At 41.0% G+C, this 15,406-nt stretch overlaps 2 protein-coding genes across 2 annotated transcripts; one reads left to right on the top strand and one right to left on the bottom strand.

Moving 5' to 3' along the window:
- Positions 1–2,324: 2,324 nt before the first annotated feature.
- On the top strand, positions 2,325–9,582 carry LOC137267884 (hyaluronidase B-like). The gene is made up of 5 exons (XM_067802328.1): positions 2,325–2,716; positions 3,272–3,519; positions 3,898–4,041; positions 5,266–5,467; positions 7,179–9,582. The coding sequence occupies exons 1-5, from the start codon at positions 2,402–2,404 to the stop codon at positions 7,590–7,592; spliced, it is 1,323 nt and encodes a 440-aa protein (XP_067658429.1). The 5' UTR covers positions 2,325–2,401; the 3' UTR covers positions 7,593–9,582.
- Positions 9,583–9,806: 224 nt separating this feature from the next.
- LOC137267895 (uncharacterized) lies at positions 9,807–14,266 on the bottom strand. The gene is made up of 4 exons (XM_067802339.1): positions 14,197–14,266; positions 11,719–11,784; positions 11,030–11,223; positions 9,807–9,871 (listed from the first exon to the last, which is right to left on the bottom strand). Exons 1-4 carry the CDS (start codon positions 14,264–14,266, stop codon positions 9,815–9,817), a joined length of 387 nt encoding a protein of 128 aa, XP_067658440.1. The 3' UTR covers positions 9,807–9,814.
- Between the last annotated feature and the right edge of the window lie 1,140 nt (positions 14,267–15,406).

Genomic DNA, 15,406 nt, shown 5'->3' with positions numbered 1-15,406 from the left:
TGTCTTGTTGCTAGAACACACTTGACTGGCTAAATACATTTTGCAATGTTATGTAAAACAATAAACCACAAAGAAAGATTTTCATTAAGTTCAAGAAAAGCAGCCCAACTGCCATTTCGAGCACTACTTCATTTTAAAAACCATTAAAAGTAGCAAAAAGACCATTGAAGTGTGAAATAGAGTTAACTTTCCCTACGTATGCGTACTATTATTGACTTTCTATTTGCGCATCAGTAATCGAAAGGAGCGACAACGCGACAATGCGACATTTCAGTATGTCGCATTGTCGCATGTCGTGTTTTAGTAAATGTTTAGTTTTTTTCTTTAGACATCTTAGACAGGGCGACAACGCGACGTAGTGTCGCTATGTCGCACTTTGGAGGAACAGAGAAAATGTTATTCGAAACGCGACACTCGACATCGCGACAACGCGACAAATGGGCGATATGTCGCGGTGTCTCATTGTCGCATTGTCGTGCTTTGGTAAATGTTTGCCTCATTTTGCTTGTTTTTGAGAGGGCGACAACGCGACAATATGGCAACGCGACAATGTCCCATCTCGGATTCCATACTATGGCACCCAGCTGTCAGATTAACAAAGTTAAGTGAACCTTTCCAACATTATTAATATTCTTCGTGCCCCAACATGTCGATGGGTGAAAAGAAAACACTGAGTCGTCCAAGAAGAGTATCTAGAGCTAGATTACTTTCCAATGATTCTTTAAGAGCGAAAACATTGCTTTCTTAGAATTTGAAAATAAATTATAATCGCAAAATTTAGTCTGCTGTTTTTAAGAAAATTAATCGGAAGGATTTGACAAGAACCCCTGACTAAAAAGTACTCCATTTTAGTTTTTAATGTGTTTATTGTAAGCTGCTAACAGTCACAGTCGTCTTTATAATTATCCATCCAACGAATCTTGCAAACATTTCACACTATCTCTTGCACTGTAAATAAAACGTTGTAAGTTTGTCAATTTTAGTATTTTCATTATTGCTTTGACAGTTATAATTATAAGTTGTCAGTTTGAACACCGAGAGTTGTCAGTACGCATGCGCAGCTCTCATGTCCTTCACAGCGAAAGTTGCAGTGAAGGAGGTGCAAGATATCAGGTGCGTCAACGGTCAACGTGAACTGGTAAAGCTGTTATAGTTAGTATATGCAAAACATTTTTACAGTTTTTACAGTTTCTTTTCATTAGATAAATACTGACTACGAATACAGTGTTTTTGATTCTCGCATTGTCCATACAGGCGGATCGCATTGGCGTATAATTAAAATAAACATCTTGATACGCATGGATACATAGTTATCATCTGCACAGCTAGCATTATTACCTTAGCAACACAGGCTCCTAGTATAAGTCTAGATCACTGAGAAATAAAATAATGAAAAGAGTAAGTTTTCCCCTTGCCGAAGTCCGGAATAACTTAGTCTAAAACAATTAAAAGTTTGGTTATGAACCACAACACATGATTTGATGTTGTTGCACATGTTTTAAACTAAACTGGAGGAATCCATCTGTATTATACGTCTATTTTTTTTTCACTTATACCTGTACTCCAAACGTTGTTAAGACCAGTTAAGGTCTACCCGGTGTAGAATAGGCCTTCAGCAATTTAACCCATACTTGGCATAAAAGGTGACTATGCTTAAACTGTCCTAAGAGGCGACTAACGGGATCGGACGGTCAGGCTCGCTGACTTGGTTGAGACGTCATCGGTTCCCAGTTACGCAGATCGATGCTCATGCTGTTGTTCACTAGATCGTCTGGTCCAAACTCGATAATTCACAGACCGCCGCCAAATTGCGGAAATACTGCTGAGTGCGACGTAAACTTAGACTCACGCATTCCTAACGTTATCAAAAGCTTAGTGAAATCAAAGACGTGAATTCATTTGTGAATACACGTCTTTAGTAAAATCAATAAATGCACAGTATATTTTTTCTTTTTGACATCTTGGACAGTTTTTTAGTTTACTTTTAGGTGATGTGAAAGTGTTATCTAGTGTTGACATCATTGAATAATTATTAACTGGTCATTTCCTATACCGTGGTGTTACGCAGACATCATGAAATCAACGCCCATGCTGCTCATCACTGGATTGTCTGGTCCAGAGTCGATTCTTTACAGACTCCCGCAGTAGATCTGGGATATTGCTGAGTGCGGCGCAAAACTAAACTCACTCCCTCGGTATATGATCGTGAATATACGGTGCTACAAACACATCACACGACACTCCTCGTGTCAGTGTCAGTAAAGAAATTCACCACTTGTCAGTGGATAGTTTCACGTTACAAGTTCTTGTTTGTAAACAACGGTCACGGTCACGTGACTCAGGCAGTCACATGATCTGTGCAGGAAGGAGGAAGTTGTGAGCCGCGACAGGCGGTAACCAGATGAGCGTGATGTTACTCTACGTTGTAGCTGTCCTTGTATGTCTGACATTGCCCCCAACTCTCGCGAGAAGTTCCAAGGATGCTGCCAAAGGATGCACGGCACCATACACACTACCTAATCTACCTTTTTTCGTCGTTTGGAATGTCCCTTCCGGGGGATGCGAAGCACACGGGATTAACCTGAACTTGACAACTTATCGAATCGTAACGAACAAGAATGATCAATTCATGGGAGAGAATATGGTTATATTTTATGGATTTGGAGACTGGCCATTTTACAGGGGCAACGCACCCTCAAACGGAGGAATCCCACAGGCGAGTAAACTATAAATAGACTTTCGTATAAAAAATATAATGGGTCACCTAAAGAGATTTTATGAGAGCTTATCTTCTTGTCTTCTTGTTCACAGCGTTTGTTATTCCACGCTGTATGTATGACTGCGGACTGTAGTCAATGGATATTGTTTTATGCCGCTTTTAGCAATATCCGATCTGTGTCAAGGCGGAGAGAGCAGAAGAAATGATATGGGCGTGGAGAACTGCTCCCGGATTTTCGACTCACCAGGCGACCATTTCACAGATAGCACGTCGTTCAGATCGATGTTTATGCTGTTGATCACTGGATTGTCACTCACTGTTAATACCCCTGAAGGTCCGGGGTAGAACTGGCGACAATGCTTGTCGTATGAGGCGACAAACGGGATCGGGGTGGTCAGGTTCGCTGACTTGGTTGACACGTCATCGGTTCCCAGTTGTGCAGATCGATGCTCATGCTGTTGATGACTGGATTGTCTGGACCAGACGCGACATATAGCTGGAATATTGCTGTGTGTGACGTAAAACTCAACTTACTCATGACGTTTCTTTCAGGAAGGAAACCTAACCGAACACTTCCGAAAGGCTGAGGCTGTGACGAACCAGGACATCCCCGACCCGGACTATTCCGGGTTGGCTGTGATCGACTTCGAAGCCTGGAGACCACATCTACCGCTGAATTTTGACAGTCTGAAAATTTACCAGACAAAGTCAGTCGAGCTGGTCAAGAAACAACACCCCACCTGGACAAACACCACACAAATCATGGAGGAGGCTACACGACAGTTCGACATAGCCGCCAGGTAAGTGTCGGTGACGTTTTGGCTCACTGGAAACAGCTTTGTATTGGTCAAAGGGAAGGCAATGTGTGTTTTAATTAAAATAATATTTCCCGTGTATATAATTATATGTTGGGATATATTAAAGTCACCCAAAGGTCAAAGCCGAAGTAATGCGATTCTTTTTCGAGTGAGTAAATTAAAATTAAATTTAACGTCACATCGTTTCTATTTCAGCCATATCGGGACGACCACTGCCTGTCTGCTCTCTTGTTCGAATCTGTCAAACTATGTACAGTATCCGGTTATCGACGGTTTCCTATTTGTAATAAAATGACAAAGAAACACATCTAAACTGCGACCAATATGTCTTCAGTTGAAACACCTCCGTATCCTTTACAGGATCTTCATGCAAGGATCTCTTAAGCTGGGCCGACAACTCCGTCCGAAAGCCTACTGGGGTTTCTATGGTTACCCGCGATGCTGGGGGCCGTCAACAACCAATGAGTGTCCAGTACCCGGGACTTCGACTACGAATGACAAATAGTAAGTTGCCATAGTAACATCATCAAAGACCAGTGCCAGTGTGTCATATCTCGGTATTATTTTTACCATATGCCCTGGACTCAATGGCCACTTTAGGTTTGTTTTCATCATTTACATCACTCTCATCATTAGTCAGCATAGTCTCCCACTCATCAGCCTGACTTCAACATCCAGTCCAATGCTTCTTCTGAATACGGTCGTTGGACTGGCTTGAAGATAAGGTAAGATAAAATATAACTGCATTATCCTTGATGGATGTTTTTTGTTTCAAAAACCGGTCTCTAAAATGAATGCGTAAAAGTTCAAGGAAATGTGCACAATAATTACATGCACAAAATGAATGCCGATGATTCCATGCAGTGAACCACATAAGTAAAGAGGCAGAGTTAGTCTTATACACGATGGCCATTCCAAAACATTTGTAGCAACCCATGATTGCCACAAAAGGTGACGATGCTTAAATTGTCGTAAGAGGCGACTAACGGGATCGGGTGGTCAGGCTCGCTGACTTGACACATGTCATCTGTTCCCATTTGCGCAGATTGATGCTCATGTTGTTGATCACTGGATTGTCTGGTCCAAACTCGATAATTTACAGACCGCCGCCATATAGCTGGAATATTGCTGGGTGTGGCGTAAAACTAAACTCACTCGCTCACTCCAAAACATTTGTTGCATTAACAACACGTGCACTGGGTGGGTATGAAGGACTGTCGAGCAATGTTTGCTTGAACGAGATGTCAAAAGAAAACGGTAGACTGTACATAGATATTTTTTCAGGTGAAACATGTTATTCCGAGGACAACACTTGTAGGTGAGGTTATGTGATAAAGTATTTGAGAATAACGTAACAATGCGATGCCAGCACTAATTGTAAATTTATTCAAACAAGTTTTGATGAAGATGTGATGTAATGTGCCAGGACGGTCATTTTCACAGTCGTCACATTCCAATCATACAATGTGAAACTACGGTCTCGAATGTTTCCATGGAGACACTTGATGAACTTTCGACTTGTTCGTCTGTAGAGTATTTCATAGAAATTCGTTATACTATCATACGTAGGTAATTTGGAGCGGGTTTGTGTACGCTGAGGAAATGTTTTTTTTCTGTTTTCGTAAGAGCTGCACGCATGTGAAGGAAATAATACATTGTGAATACACTATATTTGTTCTTAATCACCATGAGACGTACACACAGTACATGGATACCTTTTTCTTGTAGCATGGGGTGGCTGTTCTCTACTAGCACAGGCCTGTACCCCAGGATTTACACCAGTCGGAATACACCAATACACAGCCGCTACTTGTACATCAGACAGACGGTGAACGAGACGCTCCGAGTTCAGGCGAAATGGTCCGGGCTCAACACTCCAATCATGCCGTACACTCTGAGTCAAGACAACGGAACAGATTTTTTCCAGGCGGTCAGTTAATGTCGGTTTTTTTTAGTAAATAATATCTGCCCCTAAAATATTGAAAATACACTGTCGGGACTTTAATCACATTTTTCACTGGGCAAGTTGAATGGGTGATATCGTATTTACACGACATGTTTCATATCATCAACTGCTTTATGAGGTTCAGACTAGATTATTTTACACGACATCGACATATTTGTTTTATTTATTTTTTTCTATTTTTATTTTAAAAAAAATAATTTTTTTTTGTCGGCTGTCTCACTCCACCTGCCCCCGAGAGGAAACACTCGAACAGCCCTGTCCCCAAGGTGGAAAGATTCTCAATACACAGTTAGCCTTAGGTTTGCCCTATTATCAGGGTTTGGAATCCCTGTTCACCTGTTTATGTTTCTTGGTATCTGTATTATGGCCGTTCCCGTTGGTTTCGTGGTGACCACGGGTAGGATGCATAACTTGGATCTTTATTCTACCCGGAAATGCTTCTCATCTTCAAACAGCACAGCTTGTACAGCTTGACCTGAGCTACTCTACGTTATACATGACCCCGGAGGTCAAATGGCAAAAATGGCAGGTCAAGTTACCTTCAGTAACTAAGGGAGCAGAGAATGTTATAAATGTTGCTTTCAGCCATAAAGTGAGTCTCATTAACCTGTTTAGACAATGACCTACTTTTCAGTCGATCCGAAGCTTCTCGTGTGAAAGTAAAAATTGACACCACAAAGACCTATGATTACACTGGATTCCAATTCCTTGGGTCATTTGAAAATGGTATTTACAAATGAATTTTAATATTAAACTTTAATAAAACCGTATTTCGGCATTTTATGTCGAGGTTTAAGCAGCATGCCTTACCTAAGAAACCACACACTTCTGCTGTTTGATGAGGTCGTAAAATGATTCACAATGTATCTGGCTCACTGGTTACACCTGTTATATGTTTGTGCGCTTTTTCAGTGGAGTTCTGAGACTGATATAGTATAACCTCCGTAACAGACCGCCAAACCTTTCTGGCGGTAGAGCCTCGTTTCCACCGTTTCCAGATTTCCGTTTGACAGAGCTTGCCGTACGACAGAGCACGTTGTACGACGTGTTTGCCAGGATTAGAAGGAGCATAGTACTGCAAAATGCAAGTGCTTCGAAGAATCAAATCATACTGACAAATATTAATGTGTCCAGTTAAATGAATTCGTCATAACCATTTTGGACCGGTTACCGCAAATTACGCAACAGGACGGAACCCAGTCAACAGGAAACGTTTCTGCAAAAGAATGTTTTGACTTGCGTGCGAAGCATGCATGCATGGGAAATATGAAACCATCTGTACCTTCATTCTTAAAGAAATTTAGGACATTGCTGACACTAAGGTGTCAAACAACAGTCTTACCTCGGCTGTTCGGGCATGTTAACAATCAACTGACAAAGGTGCGCCCTTTCACAGTAATAGACCCAACCAACTGCGACACGGTCCCGCAATGCATTAGTATTCACTTGATCAGGTCAAGCTGCACAAGCTGCAATAATGTTCAAAGCATTCGCATTCAAGTGACTGCCCCCTGTTACAGGGCTGTTGTGGACTGGACAAATACAAAAGCGATTGTTGGGAGTAATTAACTATTTGTAGCACGAATAAAGTTATTGCTGTTTTTCTGGTCCAGTGTCGCCCGATGGGCTTCAATCGCTGACTGTGGCGTTATATTCACTCACTCTCTACTTCCAGGAAGATCTCAAGGTCGCCATCGAGGAACCTGCCGCTATGGGGGCTTCTGGGGTGGTCATCTGGGGAAGTTCAGGTTTCTTCCACTCCAGTGATGAATGCCACAAGATGCAGAATGATATCAACAAAGTCCTAGGTCCCTTCGTCAAGAACCTCACCGACTTCACACAGGCATGTGCCAACGAGCTGTGCAACAACCACGGCCGCTGTATCAGGAAGGACTTCGAGGCCACCACACAGAACTTCCTCCGTCTGTACCAGAAGGAGGCCTGTGTGAGGCCCAGTGAGGAGTATGGGGACACAAGGGACAAGAGGTCGACGGTGTTTGGGGACAAGTACCCCAGACTGAAGAAGTATGACTATTATGTGTGTAGGTGTCTGCCCGGTTGGACGGGTGAATATTGTAACCACGCATAGGGTGCTTGTAATCCAAGCCAAGACGAGGGTGGGTACACTTGAGGGTTTTGAAATACACCTTTTGCGGATAATACTCTTTGATATGTTTTTATACTTTCTGAATATGTTATTAATAATAATCATTAATAATGGTTTGCCCACCTCTACTAATGTGATAACAGTTTACTCCTTCCACGGCATGTTGAACAAAATATGAAGTCAGTTAGGGTTGCTTTCTTCCCAGTCCTCGACAATTTATTAACCTGTACATGATTAATACATATCTGTGGACGTTGTCATCTGTAGTAGTTTCTTGATATATACTGGACAAAAATAGTTAGGGATATGTGTAAATTTTGAAATTATGAATAATGATCTTTTTATTCATTGAAAATCTGATGACATATCAACCATAAAAGTGCCAATATCCCTAAATAATTTTGTCCAGTATGTGTGAGGCGAATTATCGGCAGAATCCCGGGAGTATTTCCTTGTAAATCATTCAGTATTAACAATACAGTGACTGACCTGTCTAAGTTTAGAAGACAACAATCTACTGATATGTGACTGGCACACTATCGCAGCCTGCCTCTTCCTTGACTGTGTAGATGTTTAGCCTTCTATAGTCGGTTTTGGTTCAAAAGCGGCATTGGATTGCAATCTAGCCCGAAACATATCAGCGTTTCATTGAGCGTGTTATGTTTATTAGTTTTCGAGATACAGTTTTTCGAGTTGCAATTCATCGGTCCGCTTTTGAGCAAAACGGGCCATATATGCCAGTGAATTATCATATGTTTCCAGGTAAGAAATACAACTGACAGTTTTATTATATTGCGAACGAATGATGACAACGCTAGATGTAGCCATCCAGTATTATTGATCCACCGTGCGTGAGACTTACACGAGCGTGGAGTCTACACTTTTTTTTTAATCAAGAGTGCTTTTTTTTAGTACAGCGATATTTTTTATATTAGCATTTGTATATTGCAAGTGTCTCAACATTCCGGCTTGACGTCCAGGTAGCCCGGCTTTGGGCTTCTTAACGCTCTTGTTCATAGTTTGTACTTAAAGGGTGTAAAAACTAAACAATCCAACTTCATACCTTAGTCCCAAGTTTGTTATCCTTATATGTTGCCTCATAAATAGAAGCTATTTCATTGCCAAGTTACAGGAATGACAAGTGTTTATGGATGGTCAATATATTTATTGTACAACTGCGACGTTTCGGTATAGATATTTATACCGTTTTCCATTCATTCTTGAAAACTGTATAAATACCTATATTGTTGTACAATAAAGAAACTGATCATCCATAAAGACTTGTCATTCCTATGGCTTACAACTTCGAAAATGCCTCTGAAACAGGCCGTAAGTTTCGTCACGCTTACATATGATCTGGTTATGGTTGTTTCAGTTTGATGACTTTTGTCACTGATATATATCATGACATTTACCACTTTTTGACCAAACATTGATATGTCTAATGTTATAACAGGATATGGCACTAATCCATTTTGTTTTTACTATTTTACATTTTGTACTATTGACAATGGACAAACAGCAACTAACAATGAACATATTATTGCCATGTTGCTTATATCTATTACCCATTACGCCATGCTGCTAAAGCTGGGACGGTAACCCGGATACCCGTCAGTTGCACCCGGGTATCTGTCTCAATACCCGGACCCGTTATTACTATTTGACTAATAGATTAAACAATGTAACATATTATTCTATCATGATTGAAAGGTTGTATTGTCTTTGAGGATTTAGACGTAATTTACAGTCACTTGTTTTGAATTAAGGCATTTAAGGCATTGAAAATATAAACAGTTTAGTCTCCGGGCTGAAGAGTACATTGCTATTTCTTGCGAATTTGATGTCAGGAATTAGCATAACGGGTATCTGGGTAGGGTAGGCTAATAGGAGGTGGTGTATTTGGGTAGAGATTTCGGACCCGTCCTAGCCCAGCATTTCTGAATATTAAAGTGCAGAACGTGGTGATAAACCTTAGTTTTTTTTAATACAAGGTACTTGTCCTCGACGTCAAACACCAGGACTACGCCATGGACATATATTCCAGTTCATGATATATATCAATATCACATCCAACCAACACGACGGACTTCAGGATGTCTTTACTTGCTGCACACAGACTAGAAGCCAGGTTCGTAAAAACCGCCATATGGCTACGACTTCCGGTGTCAAGATAACACGGCCTTTTCCCCTCGTAGTGGTCGTCACTTCAGATCCTCATCGTATGACATAGGGTATAGGCTTTCACTCATTTTCCTGTCCTGAAAATGGCAGCATATAGACAAGAGTGGGAATGAGGTTGCTTTGGGTTCGATCAATGGGCTTCTTTCACAGTATCTGGGGAATCAAATCTGTATTCGTCCATCAATGAGACTTAATAACACTGGTTTCATGCGCTTGAAGAGCAATGGAATTTTACCAGAATATATTACACACTTGGATTCAACATCGATTTGATAAGTATTTAATTACATCACAGCTGTCAACGTGGCGTGGGAGTAACGCCTCACACATATATACCACCCGTCGAAAGTGAATGGGGCGGTGGGACCCGTGAAGGCCCCGGTTAGAATAGGTCTTCTGCAACCCATGCTTGCTATAAAAGGCGACTCAGCTTGTCGTTAGAGGCGACTAACGGGATCGGGTGTCGGACTCACGGACTTGGTTGACACGTGTCATCGGTTCCCAACTGCGCAGATCGATGTTTATGCTGTTGGTCACTGGATTGTCTGAGACTCGATTATTTACAGACCGCCTCCATATAGGTGGAATTTTGCTGAGTGCGGCGTAAAACAAAACTCACTGACTTAATGGGCGGCCGGGTAGCCGCGTGGTTAAGTATTGGCTCGTCACGCCGAAAACCCGGGATCTATTCGCCACATGGGCACAATGAATGAAGTCCATTTCTTATGATTGCCCGCCGTGATATTGCTGGAGTATTGCTGAAAGCGGCGTTAAACTATACTCACTCACTCAAAAGACTCCCTTAAAACATTCAATATATGTCATGTTGCGGTTATTGTGCATCTGAACAACTATGTTTTGGTGTAAGGTTTTGTTAAGAATTCGTCAATTTTCACCGAGCTTTATTTTCTATTGAACGCGTGCAAATAATATTTTCAACGTTGCGAATTTGTTTAACAATGCATCAGTTTGCGTGTAAAAAGTACATTTAAACAGAATGTAATATTTTGCAAAATCTAGTTTAGAACGGTTGCCTAAAGTAAGTGACATTTATGCTAGCGAGTCTTTTGACGGGTAGCATAAATAAGATTAGGAATATGACCTAAAGCAGCCTTTGAACTATGATGTACGTTACAATACAATACCCAATGACAGTCAAGCTTCAGCAGTCTCTACGCTTTACCTGCGACCACGTACCCTGTGACCTTACAACAGGTGCTTGTGTGGGAACTCACCTCGACGAGCTTGTAACACTTGCAGCCGTTGCCAAGGCACACGCCGATGTCGTGTTGACAACGAACGGCACAGTCGTTGTGTGTAAGGCAAAAGGGGATGGCGATGACGCAGTTGCAGAAGCCGTTGTGGCAAATGGGGATGCCGCCTATGCAACTACACTCGCTGTGGTGTGAACATGACTTCTTCTGATTATCTGGTGGCGAGAAACAGCATTTAACACATAGGTAGTTATCATTATTCTTGCATAGATGCTATCGTTTTGGTAGGAAGAAACGATATTTCCTGGGAGATGTGCTGCAATGTGATTACCGTATCATCGAATAACGAGACGGTATCTGTCTGACGTTTCTACCGTACGCTCCACTGGTTGCGATCGTTCAAAATATCAAAATACAATTTTACATATGCATGAAATGAAAAGTTGCTAACAGTCGCACATTAGCCCTAGGTATACTTCTGAATGATCCTTAGGGTAAGATACACGGTAATGCATTGACAAGAGGGGCGTATCAAGCCACCCGGTGAGATTACGGGCTGATGCTTACAGGCACACAGCAGTGCATATAAGGTACACAACACTGCAATGAGCACAGAAGCACATTAAACCACTGGTGACATACTGGCTGATCCTTACTGTAAGGTACACAACACTGCACTGAGGACAGAAGCACTTAAGACTGGTACTTACGGTACTGCTCGATATCACCAAGGGTGGTATTTGCTGGCTCAGACTCAGTGGTGTTAGGAACACTTGCTGGAAAAAAAAATAGTTACAACATACGATAACCTTTAGCTCAATATTTCATCTAAAACGTGACCCGTGAAGGTCTCGGGGTAGAATAGGCCTTCAGCAACCCATGTTTGCCATAAAAGGCTTGCTTGTCGTAAGACGTGAGTAACGGGACTGGGTGGTCAGGCTCGCTGACTTGGTTGACACATGTCACCGGTTCCCATTTGCGCAGATCGATACTCATGTTGTTGATAAATGGATTGTCTGGTCCAGACCCGATTGTTTACTGACCGGCGCCATATAGGTGGAATATTGCTGAGTGCGGCGTAAAACCAAATTCACTCACTCACTCACTCATCTAAAACGTAATGAATGAAGACGTGTCCATCACGTCTTTGCGAATGAAATATGTGCTTACATGCTGACAGTAAGGTAAGGCGAATCCCAACACCAAGCCTTTTCTATTCAACTTAGCCATTTCATGTATTTCAAGATGAGACTTTGATGCAGAAAGCAAATAGAAGCGATTAAACTCTCGGCTAACAGCCTGGATCATTTTACGATTCTGCAATGTCGGATAGTATTTAAATTGTCAATCAATCAACCTTTATTTCGTACTGAAGAGGACACAGGCCCCTAGCATGATACATAATCATAATGATGAATTACATAAATAAATATATTTACATTACAAAGATGAAACTTTTGTTTTACAACATTGTATACATTTGTATACAACATTGCACAGTGAATGAACATGGTAAAATTTTACAATATATTTTGACTGTTACGGCTTATAAAAGTAGAGATTTTTATGATGCTTGGATGGATATATTAATACTTTTTTATTTGTATTTACAACGTATTGAGTTATATGATGGACAGATCAGGAGAAAATGATATTAATCTTCAATTTCCCTTAAATTACAAAGTGTACATATTCTATTTTTTTTTTTAACAATTTTTTTACTTGCCACTTTCAATTAACAAACCGTGGGATGAACATCAGAATCTTGATAGAGATCGCCTAAATTTGTTTATATTAACACATACGTATACTTCGTTGAATAGATCTTTGATGAAATTCGTCATTCGCGCAAAAATTAGCACCTCACAAAAACAAGACATGATAGTTAGGTATTCAAACCGAATAGAACACGTAACATGTTGACGTCAGTACGGCTCTACTGTACATACGCCTCAACGACTGCTTGGCAAACACGGATATCCTGGGGAACCGAGTATCATGCCTCTATGGCATACTGGTTTCATAAGATCTCAACCTTTTCTCCAAGACGTACATTTCTCGGGACCAAAAGCCTGCCATAAAAAGTCCTTAACGTTGAAATATCTTTCATGGCTATCTGAAACCTGTCACTCGTTATCAGTTCTCTGTGACCTTACGCCTGCCATGTGTTATCACTTCATTAAGATCTCTAACCTGTCACGTGTTATCACTTCACTCAGAATCTGGAACCTGTCATTGTTATCACTCCTTTCAGATCTCTAATCTGCCATGTGTTATCACTCAATTTAGATCTCTAATCTGCCATGGGTTATCACTTCATTAAGATCTCTAACCTGTCAAGTGTTTTCACTCCACTCAGAATCTGGAACCTGTCATTGTTATCACTCCTTTCAGGTCTCTAATCTGCCATGTGTCATCACCCCATTTAGATGTCTAAATGTCACGTGTTATCACTCCATTTAGATCGCTAACCTGCCAAGTGTTATCAGTCCATTCAGATCTTTAACCTGTCACGTGTTATCTGTCCATTCAGATCTCTAACCTGGCCACGTGTTATCAGTCCATTCAGATCTTTAACCTGTCACGTGTTATCAGTCCATTCAGATCTTTAACCTGTCACGTGTTATCAGTCCATTCAGATCTCTAACCTGCCACGTGTTATCAGTCCATTCAAATCTCTAACCTACCACGTATTATCAGTCAACTCAGACCTATAGTCTGTCACATGTCATCATTCGATTCAGATCTTTAACCTGTCATCAGTCAGTTCTTAAGCCTATCACCTGTTACCACCCACTGACATCTTAAACATGTCAGCTACTTTCCCTGCATCCAGAATTGAAACCTGTCACTTGGTACTCAGCCGTTGAACATTTAAACCTTTCACATGACATCCAAACATGGAAATCTTAAACATGTCACATGGTATCCATGCACTGAAATCTGAAACCTGTCACGATGTACCCAACCACCGCAATGTTGAACATGTCTTGTGTTATCCATGTGTTATCAACCTGACATCCATGTTATCCTAACTGTAATGTTGTCCAAACAATGCACTAATAATAACACTTCGATCAAATCAACAGGCATTACATTCTTACTCACTGCACAAGACTACACACCATATTCCGTGGCAGATTTACCAGGTGCAATACTACAGCTATAGGCGATTTAAAACGACTTACCAGGCAAAGCATGCACAGCCAAGGCAACAAGTAAAAGGGCTGAAATCTGGATGAGAAGTCGTTGATGCATCTTTGTAATAATGGATAATTCTCAGTACTTTTTAAATTTGGAAAAGCAGTTTTCTGTTTCGAAACTCAGAAATCAGTAACAGATTTAGGATGGTCTTGTCAAACCAACGCCTGAAACCAGAAAGTCTCACCCCTTTAATGACCACAGGGTTGACAGGCTTTGTATTTATAGGTTTTCTTGGCGGAATTATACAAGTGAATATACAAATAGCCTCTTATTGGTGGAGACAGGATGATTCATTGCCTCGTCGTACACATGAAGTAACGTGTTTCCACTCACGCCGTCCCAAACGTCACAGCCTCTTTCCCGCTACCAACACCCGTGCAGGTCATGTGATCTCCATATTAGGAACAGGAGTGGCATACATCCCAAAATGGTGCCTTTCAGACTGAATACTCAGGTGTTGGACTGAAAGACGATGGTGCTTTTTATTATCTTGGCATATTAATAAATAACATTTATCGGTATTTGAAAAACAAAAAGCAAACGTCGCGAAATGAATTGAGCGTTTTGTTGACACCTTCCCGAAAACTTCACGATTCAGTGTTGTATTTCTACGTGATAGTAGTGTGGTCGTGGGATGGCCGGGTTTGATTCCACATATGAGTGCAGTAATCACGTATGGTGTGTTCCCATCGTTCTATTGCTGGAATGTTCTTAAAGCTGTGTAAACCAAGTCTATCCTGAGGTTTGGTTCATATCCATATGATTTGGTCTCGCAAAGATTCTAACTTGCTATTTTGATTTCACAAATATACTGAGTCAAAAAAGAAACTGCACAAAATGTAATTTTTAAAAATAATGAATATTTTTTTCTCTGATGATACATCTATGTATCCGAAATGGGATCCCTATCTTTCAACTCCAGAAAAAACGTTCGCAAAACCTATTCGTCGTGCAAATGACGTTAGTGCCAAATCACGGTATGCATGTGCAGTCAATCACGTGATCTTCACATTGGAGTTTTCTTCAATTGCACGTGTTTGCACTGGCCTCAAGAATTGAAAAAACACTTTTAAACCACAGTTCTAACGATATTTTAAATGCCATGATTGTCAAATGTGCAACGTGAACGTGTCGTTGGCATATTGCAAGCAGGAAGATCTGTTGTTGACGTCGCAAGAACAATGGAATGCAGCC

This window comes from Haliotis asinina, chromosome 16, assembly GCF_037392515.1.
Source record: "Haliotis asinina isolate JCU_RB_2024 chromosome 16, JCU_Hal_asi_v2, whole genome shotgun sequence".
In the NCBI taxonomy this organism is placed as follows: domain Eukaryota; kingdom Metazoa; phylum Mollusca; class Gastropoda; order Lepetellida; family Haliotidae; genus Haliotis; species Haliotis asinina.
Note: the sequence above shows the minus strand (reverse complement) of the source record. Positions and strands in the feature narration are given on the sequence as shown.

Bases quoted from the DNA above. Each gene is read 5' to 3' on its own strand.
- LOC137267884 (XM_067802328.1), top strand. From the start codon at position 2,402: ATGAGCGTGATGTTACTCTACGTTGTAGCTGTCCTTGTATGTCTGACA. The intron at 2,717-3,271 runs GCGAGTAAACTA...CGTTTCTTTCAG, and splicing joins CAAACGGAGGAATCCCACAG to GAAGGAAACCTAACCGAACA. The intron at 4,042-5,265 runs GTAAGTTGCCAT...TTTTTCTTGTAG, and splicing joins TCGACTACGAATGACAAATA to CATGGGGTGGCTGTTCTCTA.
- LOC137267895 (XM_067802339.1), bottom strand. From the start codon at position 14,266: ATGCATCAACGACTTCTCATCCAGATTTCAGCCCTTTTACTTGTTGCC. The intron at 11,785-14,196 runs GTAAGTCGTTTT...TTTTTTTTCCAG, and splicing joins GGCTGTGCATGCTTTGCCTG to CAAGTGTTCCTAACACCACT. The intron at 11,224-11,718 runs GTAAGTACCAGT...TCTCGCCACCAG, and splicing joins TGGTGATATCGAGCAGTACC to ATAATCAGAAGAAGTCATGT.